The sequence below is a fragment of the Aquarana catesbeiana genome, linkage group LG06 (assembly GCF_042186555.1).
Source record: "Aquarana catesbeiana isolate 2022-GZ linkage group LG06, ASM4218655v1, whole genome shotgun sequence".
NCBI classification, from domain to species: Eukaryota; Metazoa; Chordata; class Amphibia; order Anura; family Ranidae; genus Aquarana; species Aquarana catesbeiana.
The window spans coordinates 279,995,068-280,013,929 of NC_133329.1; the positions used below are offsets into that span (position 1 = coordinate 279,995,068).

The window sequence follows — 18,862 nt, forward strand, 5'->3', positions numbered from 1 at the left end:
GCAAAGCCCTTCTCTCCCAACAACAGTTTTCTTCTCCTAACCAGAGTGGTGAGAATGTAAGTCTTGGGTTCCTACTACTTATAACTGACAGTGTATATACTTTGGGTTAAATGTCAATTCAATAAAAAAAAGAAGATTTGAACTGCAGTCACTGACCATGAACAAAACTTTAGGCACTAGCATGGATCACTAGCATGGATCTGATTTTATGCTTAGCATGATCAAGAACAAACAGGAAGAGGATACATCTGAAGCGGACTGGCAGGATCACCACTACTGACTAAGCCTTTCCCTCCTAAATTAAATAGGAGCCTCATAAACATTAGTTATGAGCGACAAAGGAAAGTAGCCCCTCATTTTTATAATTGGGTTTACATACACTTTAATAGCAGTTTAAGTTCAGCCATACAGAGACATATGTATCACTGGGACAGATGAAAGGTCAGACATGTTCTAGAAGTTTTCTCTGATTTGGTTGATAGCACATTTGAAGTGAGTGGGTTGTTCCCTTTACTCCACAGAACAGGGAGCAACTGGAGTCTGTTCACACAAAGATATCTCAACACGTTGAAACCGTACCTTGACCTGAAGACTAGAATATTTAAATATAAATATGTTTCTTTTTTTATTAGTTAGGTATAGAATTGTTGCAAATTATTTTTTTTTTCTTTCTCAGCCAGCAGATGGGGCTATGGGCTGCTTTAAACATTTTCCATAATAGCTTCTTTCTGGTTTCTAACAAAGTATAAAGAAGTTTAAAAATGTAAAAAGCTCTAAAAATGTGGCCAAATCCATCCTAGTCTCCCTTTAACTCGACCTTGAAAAATAGACTGGCTATACAAACATAAAAAAAATATAACAAATTTCTCCATCCATGCTAAACAGTGTTAAAGCGGTTGTAACCCCCCCCAAAAAAATAGTGCTTGTGCTGTGTTATTTGTCCCTTTTTTTGCTGTAAAATACCTGGTTGATCCTGCCTGTTCCTGTGTCCCCCTATGGGAACTGACCATGGTAATCATCGCTGCTGATCCATGATACCATGGTCAGTTTATGTGCCTCCATCCTGCTGTGTTCAGGGTCACTCCCCCTCCCTCCTTGCCTGTCAGTTCTTAGTCTGTGAGCCATTTCCTCCCCGGCCTTCCCCTCCCGTTGCTATTCCATGTGTTTGTAAAGTTAGTGATGACAATTGGCAGCCCCTCTGTGATAACAAGCTATACTGTGCAGTATCTGTGTTTTTTTTTTTTAATTATGCAGCTAAATATCTTCTTTCACATCTCTGATGACCTCCCAGCTGACGTCAGAGGGGAACCTCGGTCCCGCCTGCTGTAGTCCTCAGATCAGGGAAGGAGAGCTGCGGAATGGCACATGACCACACAGCGGAGATGTGAACTAGGGTATTTAGCTGAATAAAAAAAAAAAAAAAAGACACTGCACAGTATAGCTAGTTATTACAGAGGCTGCCAGTAATATTTATCACTAATTTTACAACCACTTTAATGGACAAATCTTCTCCCCAGTTGGCTATTGTATTCTAAACAAAAAATGGAAAAACAATTTGTAACTAGGTTTTAGAGTAAGGTAGCCCACAGACAGTCAAATTTTTGTGCAAAGCAGTTTGCACGATTCCCCCATCAACACAGACAGTGCTGACAAGGGAATGCCTCCTGCTGAGCAATTGTCTTCTCCTGTCGGCGGGGGGGGGGGCTGAAAGAAGACAGTGATTATAGCTAGCGGCTATAGCATGCAATACTATTGACTAAAAGTGCATGAATACTTACTGTAGATGAGCGAGTTATACTGTATGGGCATTCATGTTTGTATGCAAAGTTCTGTCGACCTAAAAGTCAAGGTTGGTTTGGTAGGATGACACCAAATGCATGTTAAAAGTGTTCAGGATACATATACAAAGATTAGACTATAACTTCATGGGGCTCTTGTTACCTGATATGTACCAAGGCACTATTGATGTGTCTTTAGCTTTCAAAATGAAAAATAAATTTCTGAAAGTTGTAAGTGGCATCTCTGTTAACTCTATTGACCTAATGTAGTTTTCAGGGCATAAATCATCCTAAATTAAAGTGTATAAAGTGTATGTAAACCTTCAAAATGAACATCTCTTATTTGCTTTGTCTCTTTGGTCTGTTAAAAGTATTTAGTTATACAGTATATGTTCTATAAGTGCCAACAAATTCCTGTTCATCCTGTCAGAAATCTTTTAAGCTGTTAACTTCCTGTGCCCTTTGCTGCTGCAGACTGTTATCAAACTACAGAACAACCCCCATGTTAAGGTCTAAGAAAGGAAGTTGTTCTGTGCTACTGTCCTGGGGTGACAATGTTGCTCCTCTGTAGATACAGTGTGGTGGGAGAGCGTTGCCACCCTAGGACAGGAAGTGAGTTACTTGGAGGATCACTAGTTGAAAATAGAGAAATAAAAATAATGCAGCAACCACATTTAAAGTGTTAGTTTAAGCTTATAAAAAATGTAAAGAAGAAAGAGAAAAGAGTGGGTATTTCAAATATCTGGACCGTTGGGGCAACTGCAAGGGTGCTGACAGATCAGCAACCCCCAAATGTAAGTACAACAGGGAACGAAAGGGTGGGGAGGGTGTCCAGTGTTAGTTCATCTTTACATTTTTTCTGTAAAGGGAAACTAACATTTTACGGACTGGTAAGCTGTAATATACTACGTTTTCTTCCCTGGTTTAAAATTTTGGACTTCTAAACCCTTAGTAACCATTGTTATCTCACTGATTATCATCAGTATTGTCCAATTATGTTTTATTAAACTGTTATTTTTTATGCTTAAACTTCCCTTGTAGAAAAATAGAAAATTGACACGGTTTTAAGATTTCTATGAAAAAAAAAAAAAAAAATGAAAATATTTAAATCAATTATTTATCAGATCATGTGCTTGGCTTAGCTTTTAAACCTGTATAAAGGTTTGTTCACTTTGAGTGATCTTAGACTTTACATTTTCATTTACCTGCACACTTGAAGCTTTGAGCAGTGAGACCTCTCTCCAAAGCTAATGTTGTCAAGATACCAAGGAAACTTGAGGTTACAGACTGGCGCTTGTTCCTCTGCAGCTCCCTAAGTGATGGATGTTCTTTGGGTGTGTTCCTAAGAGGCACAAGCAGATGCTGATCCTGTTGTCGAGCAGCATTAGCAGCAGATAAAATGGCATCCATCCATTCTTGAGCTTTCTGTCGGGTTTCAGTTCGAAGCCGAAGAACATCTTGAGGAAAAATTACTTGAAAACAAGAATCATACCCATCAAGAGTGTCCATCTGGACAGATACACAAAGATTAACGTTATAACTAAGTAATGGATCCTCATCCAGGCAACTAGACTGATATGCCGTTAGATGTGAAGTGGAAAGAACAAAAATGAATGCCTTCCAGTTATTATGGATTGTTAATCGATAAAGGGTCCCTGTTTTCAGTGTGTTTTTGTGGTGGCCATTAGTCAAGTTCATGGCTCTTGAAAGCTCTGTAAGCTTGTTTGACAAGCTTTGATTTTCTAAATAGTCACAATTATTGTCAGCGACATTTTTAGACCTTGTCATGACATCATGTTGATTGCTCATATAATCTGAAACTAAAGTCAAGGCACGTACTCCCTCCCATAACTTCTGCCCCCAGTCCAAGGCCTCCCAAGCAGAATCTGCTTTCAGTTGCAATTGACTGTTATCTGACATTAATACTTCAACTAGTTTGGTTTCATGGCTTCCAGTAATGGTGATGCTTTCTATATTAGCAAGAGGATAAGCAGTGATGGCATTGTGATTACCACTGCTATCAGTACCATAGATGTGCAATTTGTACTGAGATATCTCAGCATAACAATTCTTCCAAAAGCTCTCTTGAGTTTTTCGAGTCTCCAGGAATCCCTTCTTGAGAATATTTGGCAACATGTGTTCTAGGAACAAAAAAAAAAAAAAAAGCAAGAAACATTAGGAAATATCAGTACTTATGAGAGATTAGAAAGGTTATACTGTATGACACTATATGATTGCAAATTGACATGATCCTGAAATATTTTAGAAAGATCAGAAGACACCTGACGTCTCACAGTTGCTTTCCTATGAGCTTCCTTTTTTTTTTTTTTTTTTTTTTAATTTTAATCAATACATTTTTATTTGGTTTTATCAAACGGGTACAGTACAAAATAAACAACAAAAAATGTGTGACATAGTATTACAAACTAGTGTAAAATGCAAAAATATATTACACAATGAACAGAAAAAAAGGAAGAAAAGAGAAGTATTTATGTAATAATTGCACAATAGTAATAGAGTACAAGAGTATTCTTAACAGTCAAGTTTAATGACATATAAAACTATCTAAGAGTTGTAGGGAAACCAATATATGGTCCTAACAGTGAAATGGTAATAAACAGGAATAAGAACATACTGTATCACAAGTCTGCCTCATATATTGTATATTTCAAAAAGGTTCAGTCTAAAAATTGTATATAAAATATTAGTATTGTCTTGATTTATAAACTTTAAACCAACTGGACCAAGATTTCCAGAACCTGTCATTCTATGAGCTTCTTGAGCAACAACACTTCATAGAATGGCAAGGAACAGAGGAATTGATGTACTAAAGGAGTAGAGGCTGTTCACTTAGCAAAGTGCAAGTTCACTCTGCAAAATGAACGCCAGTATAAAGGCGAACCTGTGTTAACATTGAAATAGCAAACAAGGAAATACAAAAAAGAAATAATTTCTTGACTGTGATTAGTTTACTGAGCACAGCCTCGCCTCATTCACTAAGCTCTGTGAATGTTCACTAAGCTCTGTGAATTTGAGAGGTCAGGTAGTTCACAGACCAGCAATTGTCGGACTATCCTGCATATGTTCAGTTATAATTGATTCTCTATAATGTTTCTACAATGAAAACATTGGTGTATGTCAATATACATGGCTCCCATTGTGCACTTGGTCCTAGTTAGTCACATAAATATTTATGGCGTCCCACACTTTGGGTCCTAATCCCTTCCTGCAATAGGTGTATTTATACTACTAAGCATGATGCTCCTTGTTGAGTATATACAGTTGCAATAAAAAGTATGTGAACCCTTTTGGAATGATATGGATTTCTGCACAAATTGGTCAAAAATGTGATCTGATCTTCATCTAAGTCACAACAATAGACAATCGCAGTCTGCTTAAACAAATAACACACAAAGAATTAAATGTTACCATGTTTTCATTGAACACACCATGTAAACATTCATAGTGCAGGTGGAAAAAGTATGTGAACCCTTGGATTTAATAACTAGTTGAACCTCCTTTGGCTGCAATAACTTCAACCAAACATTTCCTGTAGTTGCAGATCAGATGTGCACAATGGTCCGGAGTAATTCTTGACCATTCCTCTTTACAGAACTGTTTCAGTTCAGCAATATTCTTGGGATGTCTGGTGTGAATCGCTTTCTTGAGGTCATACCACAGCATCCTAATTGGGTTGAGGTCAGGACTCTGACTGGGCCACTCCAGAAGGCGTATTTTCTTCTGTTTAATCCATTCTGTTGTTGATTTACTTCTATGCTTTGGGTCATTGTCCTGTTGCACCACCCATCTTCTGTTGAGTTTCAGCTGGTGGACAGATGGCCCTCAGTTCTCCTGCAAAATGTCTTGATAAACTTGGGAATTCATTTTTCCTTCGATGATAGCAATCCGTCCAGGCCCTGACACAGCAAAGCAGCCCCAAACCATGATGCCCCACCACCATACTTCACAGTTGGGATGAGGTTTTGATGTTGGTGTGCTGTGCCTCTTTTTCTCCATACATAGTGTTGTGTGTTTCTTCCAAACAACTCAACTTTGGTTTAATCTGTCCACAGAATATTTTGCCAATACTGCTGTGGAACATCCAGGTGCTCTTGTGCAAACTGTAAACGTGCAGCAATGTTTTTTTTGGACAGTAGTGGCTTCTTCTGTGGTATCCTCCCATGAAATCCATTCTTGTTTAGTGTTTTACGTATTGTAGATTCGCTAACAGGGATGTTAGCATATGCCAGATACTTTTGTAAGTCTTTAGCTGACATTCTAGGATTCTTCTTCACCTCATTGAGCAGTCTGCGCTGTGCTCTTGCAGTCATCTTTACAGGACGCGCACTCCTAGGGAGAGTAGCAGCAGTGCTGAACTTTCTCCATTTATAGACAATTTGTCTTACCGTGGATGTGAACAGCAAGGTTTTTGGAGATACTTTTATAACCCTTTCCAGCTTTATGCAAGTCAACAATTCTTAATCGTAGGTCTTCTGAAAGCCCTTTTGTGCGAGGCATCATTCACATCAGGCAATGCTTCTTGTGAAACGCAAACCCAGAACTGGCGTGTGTTTTTTATAGGGCAGGGCAGCTGTAACCAACACATCCAATCTCATCTCATTGATTGTACTCCAGTTGGCTGACACCTCACTCCAATTAGCTCTTGGAGATCTCATTAGTCTAGGGGTTCACATACTTCTTCCACCTGCACTGTGAGTGTTTACATGGTGTATTCAATAAAAACATGGTAACATTTAATTCTTTGTGTGTTATTAGTTTAAGCAGACTGTGATTGTCTATTGTTGTGACTTAGATGAAGATCAGATCACATTTTATGACCAATTTGTGCAGAAATCCATATCATTCCAAAAGGGTTCACATACTTTTTTTTTGCAACTGTATTAATATACATCATTCTTTTGACAGCTAACAGTCGACTTTGGCTGCTAGCTGTCAAATCCTGCTGTCACTGACAGCTTCAATCCCCACTAACAATCAGAACTGTTTCATGAATGATAAAGCTCGGCACACATAGTTTTTTCATTATTCAACCAGGAACAAATTCAGGCACACAAGTGAAGTGGATGCAGGAATCCTCTCTAATGTTCTATTGTATTTTGACAGTGGAGAATGCGCCACTGTCAGAATACACTGATCAGCGCTACCGCCTATTGGCTCCAAGCAGCTGACAGAAAGAAGCTTTCCAGCAGGACTGTTCGGCAGAAGCCGATATAGCAAGCGGCCTTTGTTGAACCACGAGGGATACACACAGAACTGAATTCGGCTGATCCCTGCTGAACAGGATGATTTTTGATTCATGTGTACCCAACTTCAGAGTGGTTCCCAAAAATGTGATCGCTATGGTGTACACTTATAAAAGAGTGAAAAGCCTTGTCCTAAGGATCACAGCTGATCTCTCGTGTGTACAGGTTTAGGTAGCGGAGATGAGGATCAGAGAACATTCTTCTCAGCACAGCACACAATTGTTCTGTTACAAACGGGCAGTCTATAAAAGTGGGATCTGAAGATCTCACTAGCCGCCGTTACTCTGAAATATCTTGTCTCAGATTCTCCAGCTGAGAGGTGCAGAATCTGGGAGAGAAGCTGGTGTGATTAGAGGAAGAAGACTTCTTTCTTTCTATATATCAGCACCAGTGGGTTAAAAATGAATATATTATATATATACACACACACACACACACACACACACACATACATACATACATACATACACAGTATATACAGTATCTCACAAAAGTGAGTACACCCCTCACATTTTTGTAAATATTTTATATCTTTTCTTGTGACAACACTGAAGAAATTACATTTTGCAACAATGTAAAGTAGTGATTGTACAGGTTGTATAACAGTGTAAATTTGCTGTCCCCTCAAAATAACTCAACACACAGCCATTAACATCTAAACCGCTGGCAACAAACATGAGTACACCCCTAAGTGAAAATGTCCAAATTGGGCCCGTGTCAATATTTTGTGTGGCCATCATTATTTTCCAACACTGCCTTAACCCTCTTGGGCATGGAGTTCACCAGAGCTTAAACAGGCTGCCACTGGAGTCCTCTTCCACTCCTCCATGACGACATTGCGAAGCTGGTGGATGTTAGAGAATGTTGCGCTCCTCCACCTTCCTTTGAGGATGCCCCACAGATGCTTAATGGGGTTTAGGTCTGGAGACATGCTTGGCCAGTCCATCACCTTTACCCTCAGCAGTGGTTGTCTTGGTGGTGTGTTTGGGGTCATTATCATGTTGGAATACTGCCCTGTGGCCCAGTCTCTGAAGGGAGGGGATCATGCTCTGCTTCAGTATGTCACAGAACATGTTGGCATTCATGGTTCCCGCAATGAACTGTAGCTCCCCAGTGCCAGCAGCACTCATGCAGCCCCAGACTACGACACTCCCACCATCATGCTTGACTGTAGGCAAGACACGCTTGTCTTTGTACTCCTCACCTGGTTGCCGCCACACACGCTTGACATCATCCGAGCCAAATAGGTTTATCTTGGTCTTATTAGACCAAAGGACATGGTTCCAATAATCCATGTTCTTAGTCTGCTTGCCATTTGCGGGCTTTCTTGTGCATCTTAAGAGGAGGCTTCCTTCTGGAATGACAGCCATGCAGACCAATTCGATGCAGTGTGCGGCATATGGTCTGAGCACTGACAGGCTGACCCCCCATCCCTTCAACCTCTGCAGCAATACTGGCAGCACTCATATGTCTATTTCTAAAAGACAACCTCTGAATATGATGCTGAGCGCGTGCACTCAACTTCTTTGGTCGACCATGGTGAGGCCTGTTCTGAGTGGAACCTGTCCTGTTAAACCGTTGTATGGTCTTGGTCACCATGCTGCAGCTCAGTTTCAGGGTCTTGGCAATCTTCTTATAGCCTAGGCCAGTGATGGCGAACCTTGGCACCCCAGATGTTTTGGAACTACATTTCCCATGACGCTCATGCACTCTGCAGTGTATATTAGCATCATGGGAAATGTAGTTCCAAAACATCTGGAGTGCCAAGGTTTGCCGTCACTGGCCTAGGCCATCTTTCTCTAGAGCAACAATTCTTTTTTTCAGGTCCTCAGAGAGTTTTTTGCCATGAGGTGCCATGTTGAACCTCCAGTGACCGGTATGAGAGAGTGAGAGTGATAACACCAAATTTAACACACCTGCTCCTCATTCACACCTGAGATCTTGTAACACTAACAAGTCACATGACACCGGGGAGGGAAAATGCCAAATTGCGCCCAATTTGGACATTTTCACTTAGGGATGTACTCACTTTTGTTGCCAGCGGTTTAGACATTAATGGCTGTGTGTTGAGTTATTTTGAGGGGACAGCAAATTTACACTGTTATACAAAGCTGTACACTCACTACTTTACATTGTAGCAAGTGTAATTTATTCAGTGTTGTTACATGAAAAGATATTAAAATATTTACAAAAATGTGAGGGGTGTACTCACTTTTGTGAGAAACTGTATATACACACACACACACACACAGTGCTCAGCATAAATTAATACAACCCTTTTGAAAAGTAATGTATTTTAAAGTTTTGTATTTCAATCAATATCTCAATGAGCACAAGGAGAATTTCCAAAATGTTGACAAAACTGAGTTTTATAGAACATTTGTTTAGCTCATTACATGAAAGTAAGGTTAATAATATTATAACTTATGCCGCGTACACGCGAGCGGACTTTTCGACCGGACTGGTCCGACGGACCAAGTCCGGCGGACAATACAACCGTGCGTGGGCTTCATCGGACCTGCAGCGGATGAAAATCTGACGGACTCGAGTCCGGTCAAAAAATCCGCTCGTCTGTATGCTAGTCCGATGGAAAAAAAACGACGCTAGGGCAGCGATTGGCTACTGGCTATCAACTTCCTTATTTTAGTCCGGTCATACGTCATCACATATCGTCGGACTTTGGTGTGATCGTGTGTAGGCAAGTCCGGTTGTTAGAAAGTCTGTTGAAAATCCGTCGTAACTGCGTCGAAAGTCCGTCAGAAAGACCGTCGGACCTTTGTTGTCGAAAAGTCCGACCGCGTGTACGCGGCATAAGATTCCAAAATCTTCAGCTTTACTTAAATTAGTTGATGCAAAAATGAATACACTGGCAAACAACAAAAATGACTACATCTAGTATTTTGTATGGCCTCCACGACTTGTAAGGATAGCACTAATGCTGCGTACATATGATCGGACTTCTCGTCGGAAAAAGATATGGCGGCTTCTCCGACGGGATTCCATTCAAGTTTGCCTTGCATACACACGGTCATGCAAAAGGTCGCTGAACTTACAACCGCCAAGAACGTGGTGACGTACAACACTACAACGAGCCGAGAAAATGAAGTTCAATGCTTCCGAACATGCGTAGGAATTTTGCGTGTCGGAATTGCCACAGACGATCGCATTTTCAGATAGGAACTTTTTCTGACCGAAAAATTGAGAACATGCTCTCAATCTTTTGCTGGCTGGAATTCGGCCAGCAAAAGTCGGATGTAGCATACACATGGTCGCATTTTCCAACGAAGAACTCTCATCGGTCTTTTGCGGGCAGAAATTCTGATCGTGTTTACACGGCATAAGTCTTCTAGGCATGGAATGAACAAGTTGGCGACATATTGCAACATCTATCTTTTTCCATCCTTCAAGAATAAACTCTTTTAGAGCCTGGATGCTGGATGGAGAGTGATGCTCAACTTGCCTCTTCAGAATTCCTCATAGGTGTTCAGATCAGGAGACATATAGTACTTGGTCACTGAATCACTTTCACCCTGTTCTTCTTCAGAAATGCAACAGTGGCCTTAGATGTGTGTTTTGAATCATTGTCATGGTGGAAAAGTGCACGATGACCAAGGGCATGGAGTGATGGTAGCATGTTCTCTTTCATAATATAGCGCAGTACATCTGTGCAGGTCCGGACTGGGACAAAAAATAGGCCCGGGCATTTTAGACTGAGAAGCCAACTTTTCCAGAGGGACTGGGGGGGCGTCGGTATACATTCGTGGGGGTGGCTGGTGTCGGTCCTCCACCTGTAATGTGCAGGGACACTGTGATATAAAGGGGACTGCACCGTAAAGGGGCACTGCAATGATTAAAGTGCAGTCCCCTTTATATTACGATGTCCCAATCCTATTGTGGCCATACAATGCTAATACTGTCTGTCTCCTATTGTGCCCACACTGCCCAGTGACACTGACCTGCTCTTTCTCCGGTGGTGCTGGACAGCATGGAGCTCTCTCTCTGGTAGTGCTGGACAGCGTGGCTCTCTTTCTGGTGGTGCGGGTACAGCATGGCTCTCTTTCTGGTGGTGCGGGTACAGTGTGGCTCTCTCTGGTGGTGTGGTTACAGCGTGGCTCTCTCTGGTGGTGTGGTTACAGCGTGGCTCTCTCTCTGGTGGTTTGGGTACAGCGTGGCTCTCTCTCTGGTGGTGTGGGTACAGCGCGGCTCTCTCTGGTGGTGCGGGTACAGAGTGGCTCTCTCTGGTGGTGCGGGTACAGCGTGGCTCTCTCTGGTGGTGCAGGAACAGCGTGGCTCTCTCTCTGGTGGTGCGGGTACAATGTGGCTCTCTCTCTGGTGGTGCGGGTACAGCGTGGCCCTCTCTCTGGTGGTGCAGGTACAGCGTGGCTCTCTCTCTGGTGGTGCGGGTACAACGTTGCTCTCTGGTGGTGCGGGTACAGTGTGGCTCTCTCTCTGGTGGTGCGGGTACAGTGTGGCTCTCTCTCTGGTGGTGTGGGTACAGAGTGGCTCTCTCTGGTGGTGCGGGTACAGCGTGGCTCTCTCTCTCTGGTGGTGCAGGTACAGCGTGGCTTTCTCTGGTGGTGTGGGTACAGCGTGGTGGTGGCGCTCTCTCTCTGGTGGTGCGGGTACAGCGTGGCTCTCTCTCTGGCTTCCCCCAGCACAGTCCTCTCTTTTTCCTTTAGAAGTCACTCAGCTTCTTCCTGGGTTCCAGCTCTCACTCTTTCCCCCAGCAGAGTGCATGCTGGGGGCTGAAGTCTGCTGCCTGTGGACAACAATGGGGCTTACAATCCTCCAGTACTACATGTCCCATGATGCACTGCTAGCCTCTTCTGATTGACCCTCCACTGTGGCCAATGGGTACAGAAGCAAATCGGCAACAAGCTGAGCAGCCAAATAAGATGAGAGGCGCGCACTGCTGACAGGAGAAGGGGGGGCGAGCGGGGGAGATACGCTGACATCCCGCAGCTCGCCTTCCCCTTGTGTTCACTGGCAGACGGCACCGCCTCCCCATAGCGACCTCTTCCTCGGCTTCTCCGTCCCTCCTCCTCTTCTGGAGTCCTGGTTGCCAGGTGCCCATTGGCTGCGGGGCGAATGCGCAGACAGGGACTTTCTGTTCACTTGCCTGGGTTGCCATGGATGGGTTAGGTATGCGGAGAATGCCTCCACTCCTCCCACCACTACCAGCGGCCAGTCCTGCATGTCCCTGCATGCAGCGCAGATCAGCGGCCGGCCCTGCACGTCGGAACCCGCGGCGTTGTCACAGCCAGACAAGCGGCCCGGAGGCCCCCGGCCCGCAGGACAAACGCTCGGTCTGCCCTATGGCCAGTCCGGGCCTGCATCTGTGAATTCATGATACCATCAATGAAATGCAGCTCCTCAACACCAGCAGCACTCATGTAGCCCCACAGAAGGACACTGCCACCACCATGTTTCACTGTAGGCCCCATGCATTCTCTTTGTACTCCTCACCTTTGTGATGCAATACAGTTTTGAAGCTATCAGTTCCAAAAACATTTATCTTGGTCTCATTGCTCCAGAGTACAGAGTCCCAGTAGTCTTCTTTTTTCAGCATGGGCCCTGGCAAATTCTAGGTGGGCTTTTTTCATGGGCATTGGCTTTAGGGGAGTCTTCCTTCGTGGACGACACCTATGCATGCCATTCCTCTGCAGTGTACACTATATTGTGTCATGGGAAACAATTACCCCAGTTTGGCTTACTACTTCTTTAGCCAACTGAAGTAAAGTTGCATGGTGATTTTCTTCAACCCTTCTCGTCAGAAGACACTCCTGTCGAGGTGTTAACTTCTGTGGACGACTTGGACGTTTTTGTGAGATGGTTGCAGTTCCATCTTGTTACATTTTTGCATCACTTTTGCTACAGTATTCTGACTGATAAGTAAAGCTTTGCCAATCTTCTTGTAGCCTTCACCTTTGTTGTGTGTAGAAATTAATTTCTCTTTCTCAGGCCTTGTGACATTTCTCTTCCATGTGGTGCCATTGTAGACAGCATGAAATTGGAAGGGGTTTTCTTTGCGAATTAACACCCTTTTATAATCAATTGTCTGCTAGACACCTGTTTAATGAATGATTATACCCATCTGTAGTTGAATTCTTGGTAATTAGGATTTTGTTGCCTAAAATTTAGCTTTGCTCCTAATGGCCCAAAAACACGATATGAAAATCGGAAGTAAAATTTTGTCCGATGAATGATCTGCCCGATTTTTGGATCGTTAGTATGGTGCTTTCGACAGAGGATTCAGATTTTTTGTAGGACAAAAGCTGGACGTGCAGACTATAACATTTTTATCGACATCAACACAACGTCCAATTATCAATTAATTAGTACGGTATGTTATAGTCTGCAAAGAAATATCGCAAGAGCAAGACTACGCATGCTCAGAAACAAAAGAATACATACAAAACTATTCAACACATTACGTCACTTCTGAAGTTGGATTCTGTCGTACGTAACCTCTTCACTTTCGATATGAGAATAACATGCAACAAAAAACGGATGAACGAAAATCTGATTGTGTGTACAAGGCTTAAGACTTTCACTGGAATGTATTCATTTTTGCAACATGGTCTTGAATGAATTTGTTAGGAAAAATACTTTTTTTGTGTTTGCACTCCAACATCATTCCTAAAGAAAGGAAAATAATCAACAGCATTTGCACAAATTATATTTTAATAGCTATTAATATGATACAAATCTAAAAGAATCATTTTGAGTATTTTCTGATAACTAGTATATACACACAGACTTAAAATAATAACCGTAAAAAACATATATTCACCGTAACACACACAAAATTTGAAACTCTGTATAAGGAATGGATACAGTTCAGAAAACATATCTACATTTGTAAGGTTAAGAAAACAAATCCTAGACTAGTAAATCTAGACATATAATGGCTCATGGTTTTGTTCTAGCATTCATTATGTATACTGGATGAAGAAGAAAAAAAAAAAAAAAGGGAAGAAAAGAAAAGCTATTACATGTCTTTGAAATCACACTAATCCCTTTAAAGTGCACATAATGGTTATGCATTTTTGACCATTTTATTTTTTTCTTAATCCAGTAAAAGGGTTAGCAAATCTGTACCGCAATTGGGTTCTGTGTTCTCTGCACAGATGACATTTTCAGCCTTGGAGATGTCTTTTCCATTCCCAAATGTACCCTCATTCCCACTTGCATTTCTGACCTACGGACAGGTTTGATTGGATATTCTCAATACAAATACAAGAAGCCCTCATGTTTCTATTCTGACAACAAGCTTCTCAATCTTCTGTGAAGTGGGCAGTTCTTTTAAAATTCAAAAATCTTTTAAAAAGGTCAGGATGGAAGCTGGCATGGAATAGATCAATCAAAGGCCATGGCTTAATGTCCCTTCCAGATTTAATGAAAGAGGCAATACCTTTCCATTTAATTTAGTTCCACAAATAGAGAAATTGAATTAGAGGGGGAACAAAAGAAATGTAATCACAGAAAATCACCTAACATCTGGGCAGAGATTTTACAGTGTAATTCACCAAAAAAAAAAAAAAAAGAGGAAGACGACAGATGGAACAACAAACATGTAAATGTGCAGTTTTATAACTATAATATTTAAAGCCTCTTTTTAGGCTCCCTTATTAAAATCAAGTAAAGCGGCACTTTAGTTATTTATTTACAATGTGTACATTTACTTATCAGATTGGAGGTTTACAAATACAACCCCAATTCCAAAAAAGTTAGGACGCTGTGTAAAATCTACATAGATACTGAATGCAATGATTTGCAACTCTCATAAACATATACTCACTGTATATCAAAATGATACATTCACTTAAAAAAAAAAAAAAAGCCCGGAAGGCCATGCACCCATGATCAGCAGAACACGGGTGCCATGCAGGACTCCAACACACTGTCATATGGGCAGGCAGTGTCACACTGTCAGGAAGAATCAATGAACTACCAGAGCGCTCAACAGCCAGTACTGGTGGCTGGTGCTACAGTAACATGTTATACCCGGAATATGGGTGTAACATGTTACAAAAGGTGAACTTATCCTTTAAACTTAGAAAATGTACTATTTAAAAAAAATAAGGAAATTTTGAAATTGATGGCAGCAACATGTCTAAAAAAAGTTGGGACAGGGAAAAAAAGCTGCCAAAATAAGTGGTACTAACAAGAAAGAACTAGAAGAACATTTTGCAACTAATCAGGTTAATTGTTAACAGGTCAGTAACAGATTGGGTAAAAAAAGAGCATCTTAGAGAGTCAGTGTCTCATAAGTAAAGATGGGAAGAGGTTCACCAATCTGTGAAAAGTTAGATCTAAAAACTGTCAAACAATTTCAGAATAATGTTCCTCAAATGTACAATTGCAAAGACTTTAAATATATCATCATCTACAGTACATAATATAATCAAAAGATTCAGAGAATGTGCTCAAGGGACAAGGCCAAAATGCAGAATTGGATGCTCATGATCTTCAGGCCCTCAGACGGTACTGCATTAACACCTTTTCACCCAGTCTATAGCAAAATGACAGTCGGGCGGGGGTTTCATTGTTATGACTTGGTGTCATATGACGTCCTTCACAGCATGCCACTCGCGGGGGTGCACAGCTTGGCAACTGGTGAGGCGGAGTGTCGCTCGGACACACTGCATCTCCAATCTTGGTAAAGAGCCTATGACGTAGGCTCTTTGCTATGTGATCAGCTGTGTCCAATCACAGCTGATCACAGTGTAAATAGGACAGCGTGTGAGTAGAGGAGAATCGATAAGCAGCTCTGACAGGGGGGTCCTGCACTGATAATCAGTGCATTCATTATCAGTGCAGTCCCATCAGCGATGCCTGCCAGTGCCCACCAGTGATGTCCACTAGTGATGCCAATCAGTGCCCAGAGATGCCTTTCAGTGCCTCCTCATCATTGCGGCCCATCAGGGTGGCCTATCAGTGCAGCCTATCAGTGTCCGTCAGTGTAGCCTCATCAGTGCACATCAGTGAAGGAGAAAAATTACTTATTCACAAAATTTTGTAACAGAAACACTTATTTTTCAAAAATGTGTCTTTTTTATTTGTTTCACAACAAATAAAAAACTCAGTGGTGATTAAATACCACCAAAAGAAAGCTCTATGTGTCTCAAAAAATTGATAACATTTTCGTTTGGGTACAGCATTGCATGTTAATTGTCATTCAAAGTGCGACAGCGCTGAAAGCTGAAAATGGTCCTGGGCAAGAAGGGGGTGAAAGTGCCCTGTATTGAAGTTGTTAAAAACAGGCATTATTCTGTGATGGACATCACTGCATGGCAACTGCAACTATTTTTTTTTTTTTTCAAATTCAATATTTTATTTAATCATAGGACATACTCCAAGGTATACAATTGTCTTTCTAATAAACATAACATTACATTTAATCATTTCATATTTATAACCTGCCGTTACATCCTAATCTAATCATCTAGAATGTTGTCTCCAATTCACCTCATAAATTCTAGAAAAGGTAAAAGAAAAACACAGCATACTCCTGGAGCCTTCGTAATGTAGTGAGCGGCATCCCACATATACCGCCCTCTCCACACTCTGAGACACATCCTAATCTTTTTTTAACTAAACCAACAAAAAAAAAAAAAAAAGGGAAAGGGGGATAATCTCATGTGAGCTCGCAAATCACGAGAAGTAGGATGATGATACTCTTGGGTGTCTCCCTGGTTTTTTGATTTACTATTAACTATTAAGAAGCGTTCTTCCCTCCTCTGAGGACAAGAAGGTATTCCATGATGACCAAGTCTTGGAGTATAGATCTTGTTGATGTCGTGCAGAAAGTACCAGTTCTTCTAATCTACTAATCTCCTTTACTCTATGTAGCCACATCCCAACAGTAGGTGGTAGTGGCGATTTCCACATCCACGGGAATACAGGCCTTAGCTGCATCTAAAAGATGACAAATAATAGACTCCTTATATACTTTTTCTGGTATGTTAGACTCATGAAAAAGAAAAAAGGCAGGGTCCTCCGGTTATGTATAGTTTATAAATTTTCGAAGAATACGTCCTACCTCTGTCCAAAAGTGGTTTCGTTTTGGGTAGTTCCAGAATATATGTAGGATGGTGCCTTTACCTTCTTGACATCTCCAACACAAGTCAGAGCATTCAGGGAATATTCTCTTCAGTTTCTCTGGTGTTCTATACCAACGGGTGAGAATCTTAAAATTAATCTCTTGTGTTTTTGCACAAATCGAAGATTTGTGCGTACGTCTGAGCATACGCTCTCGCTGTATTATATTAAAGGTTTTACCTAGATCCTGTTCCCATTCCCGAAAAAAGTTCAAGGAATAGTTTCTCGCAGGCCTAGTTAATAATTCATAATTAGCCGATAATGTATGGGACATTGCTTCCGTCTCTGAGCAATATTTCTTAAAAATAGTAGGAGGTCTGGTAAACAATCCGGGAGCTGAGAGAGTATTAAGAAAATGTGTAATCTGGAGAGCATTCCAGAATCTCAATTTACACACCCCTGATTGTATCGTCATCTCCGGGATTGTCAACCACCTCCCCTCTTTTATATAGCAGAACGCTTGTGTATAACACTCATTTAATAAATGTCAAAAGGCCGTATCTTCAATCCCCGGTGGGAAGAGGGGATTTCCAAATATCGGATATAAAGGAGAAGACTCAGGATTTACTCCCATTAAGGGTAACAAGTCCGAGCAAAGTTTCACTGTATTCCCTATTAAAGAATGGTTAGTTATCACTCTTGGAAGAAAAATATAACATCAAGATGCTCTATCTAAGGATACAGGAGATTGAGTATGTTCAATCTGCACCCATAGTTTAGTATCTTTATGTCTATTCCAATCAATTACTCTGCTCAAATGTATTGCTTGGTAATATGTGCATATATCCGGCACTGCCAATCCTCCATATTCTTTGGGAAGCATTGTTTACGTTGTATCCTGGGATGTTTATGCGCCCAGATAAAATCAAATATTAGCTTCTGACTCTGCTTAAAAATAAGCAACCGGAATATGGATCGGCAGTGCCTGTAATAGATAAAGGAATTTTGGAAGAATATTCATTTTGACGATGTTACACTACCCTAGCCAAGAATATAGGCCTTTATTCCATCTATCCAATAGTCTCTTTACTTTTTGTAGCAATGGCGGAAAATTTAACTCAAAAATTTTTGATATTTTAGTTGGGAACAAAGTACCTAGATACTTTAATGCTTTATCGGTCCATTTACACTTCAAATTTTGCTTGAGTTGCATAATTGATTCTTGAGGAAAGTTTACCCCCATTGCTTCCGACTTAGCAAAATTAATCTGGAGATTGGAAAGCGAGCCATATTTTTTATATTCCTTCATCAAATTTGAAAGCGTGATCAGAGGATTCGTAAGAGAAAACATCATATCGTTGGCGTAAGCTGAAATTTTATGTTGAATACCTCCTATCTGTACTCCTGTGATGTCCCGATTTAAGCGAACAGTGCAGAAAAACTGTTCTAGTGACAGGGCGAAAAGGAGAGGTGAAAGAGGACATCCTTGTTGCATCCCATTTGTAATTTGGAAAGTATCTGACATTATTCCATTGGCCCGTACCCGGGCCGTTGGGCAGGAATAGATGGATGTAAACCACCCCATCATCCTATTACCAAAACCTCTATAGCGTAATACTGCTAGCATAAAATTCCAATTCACCCTGTCAAAGGCCTTCTCTGCATCTGTATTCAGAAACACGCATTGTGTCTGGGATATGTTAACTGCATGTAGTAAATTCAAAGCCTTCGTAGTGTTGTGTCTTGCTTCTCGTGTGGGAACAAATCCCATTTGAT

At 41.3% G+C, this 18,862-nt stretch overlaps 1 protein-coding gene across 2 annotated transcripts in view; it reads right to left on the bottom strand.

Moving 5' to 3' along the window:
- Window positions 1-18,862, bottom strand: part of PLEKHM3 (pleckstrin homology domain containing M3) — a 323,563-nt gene that overhangs the window by 251,930 nt on the left and 52,771 nt on the right. For both annotated transcript variants that reach the window (XM_073633403.1, XM_073633404.1), the window contains exon 3: window positions 2,984-3,919. In XM_073633403.1, coding sequence (XP_073489504.1) covers window positions 2,984-3,919 — 936 coding nt within the window. The remainder of the gene's footprint in view (window positions 1-2,983; window positions 3,920-18,862) is intronic.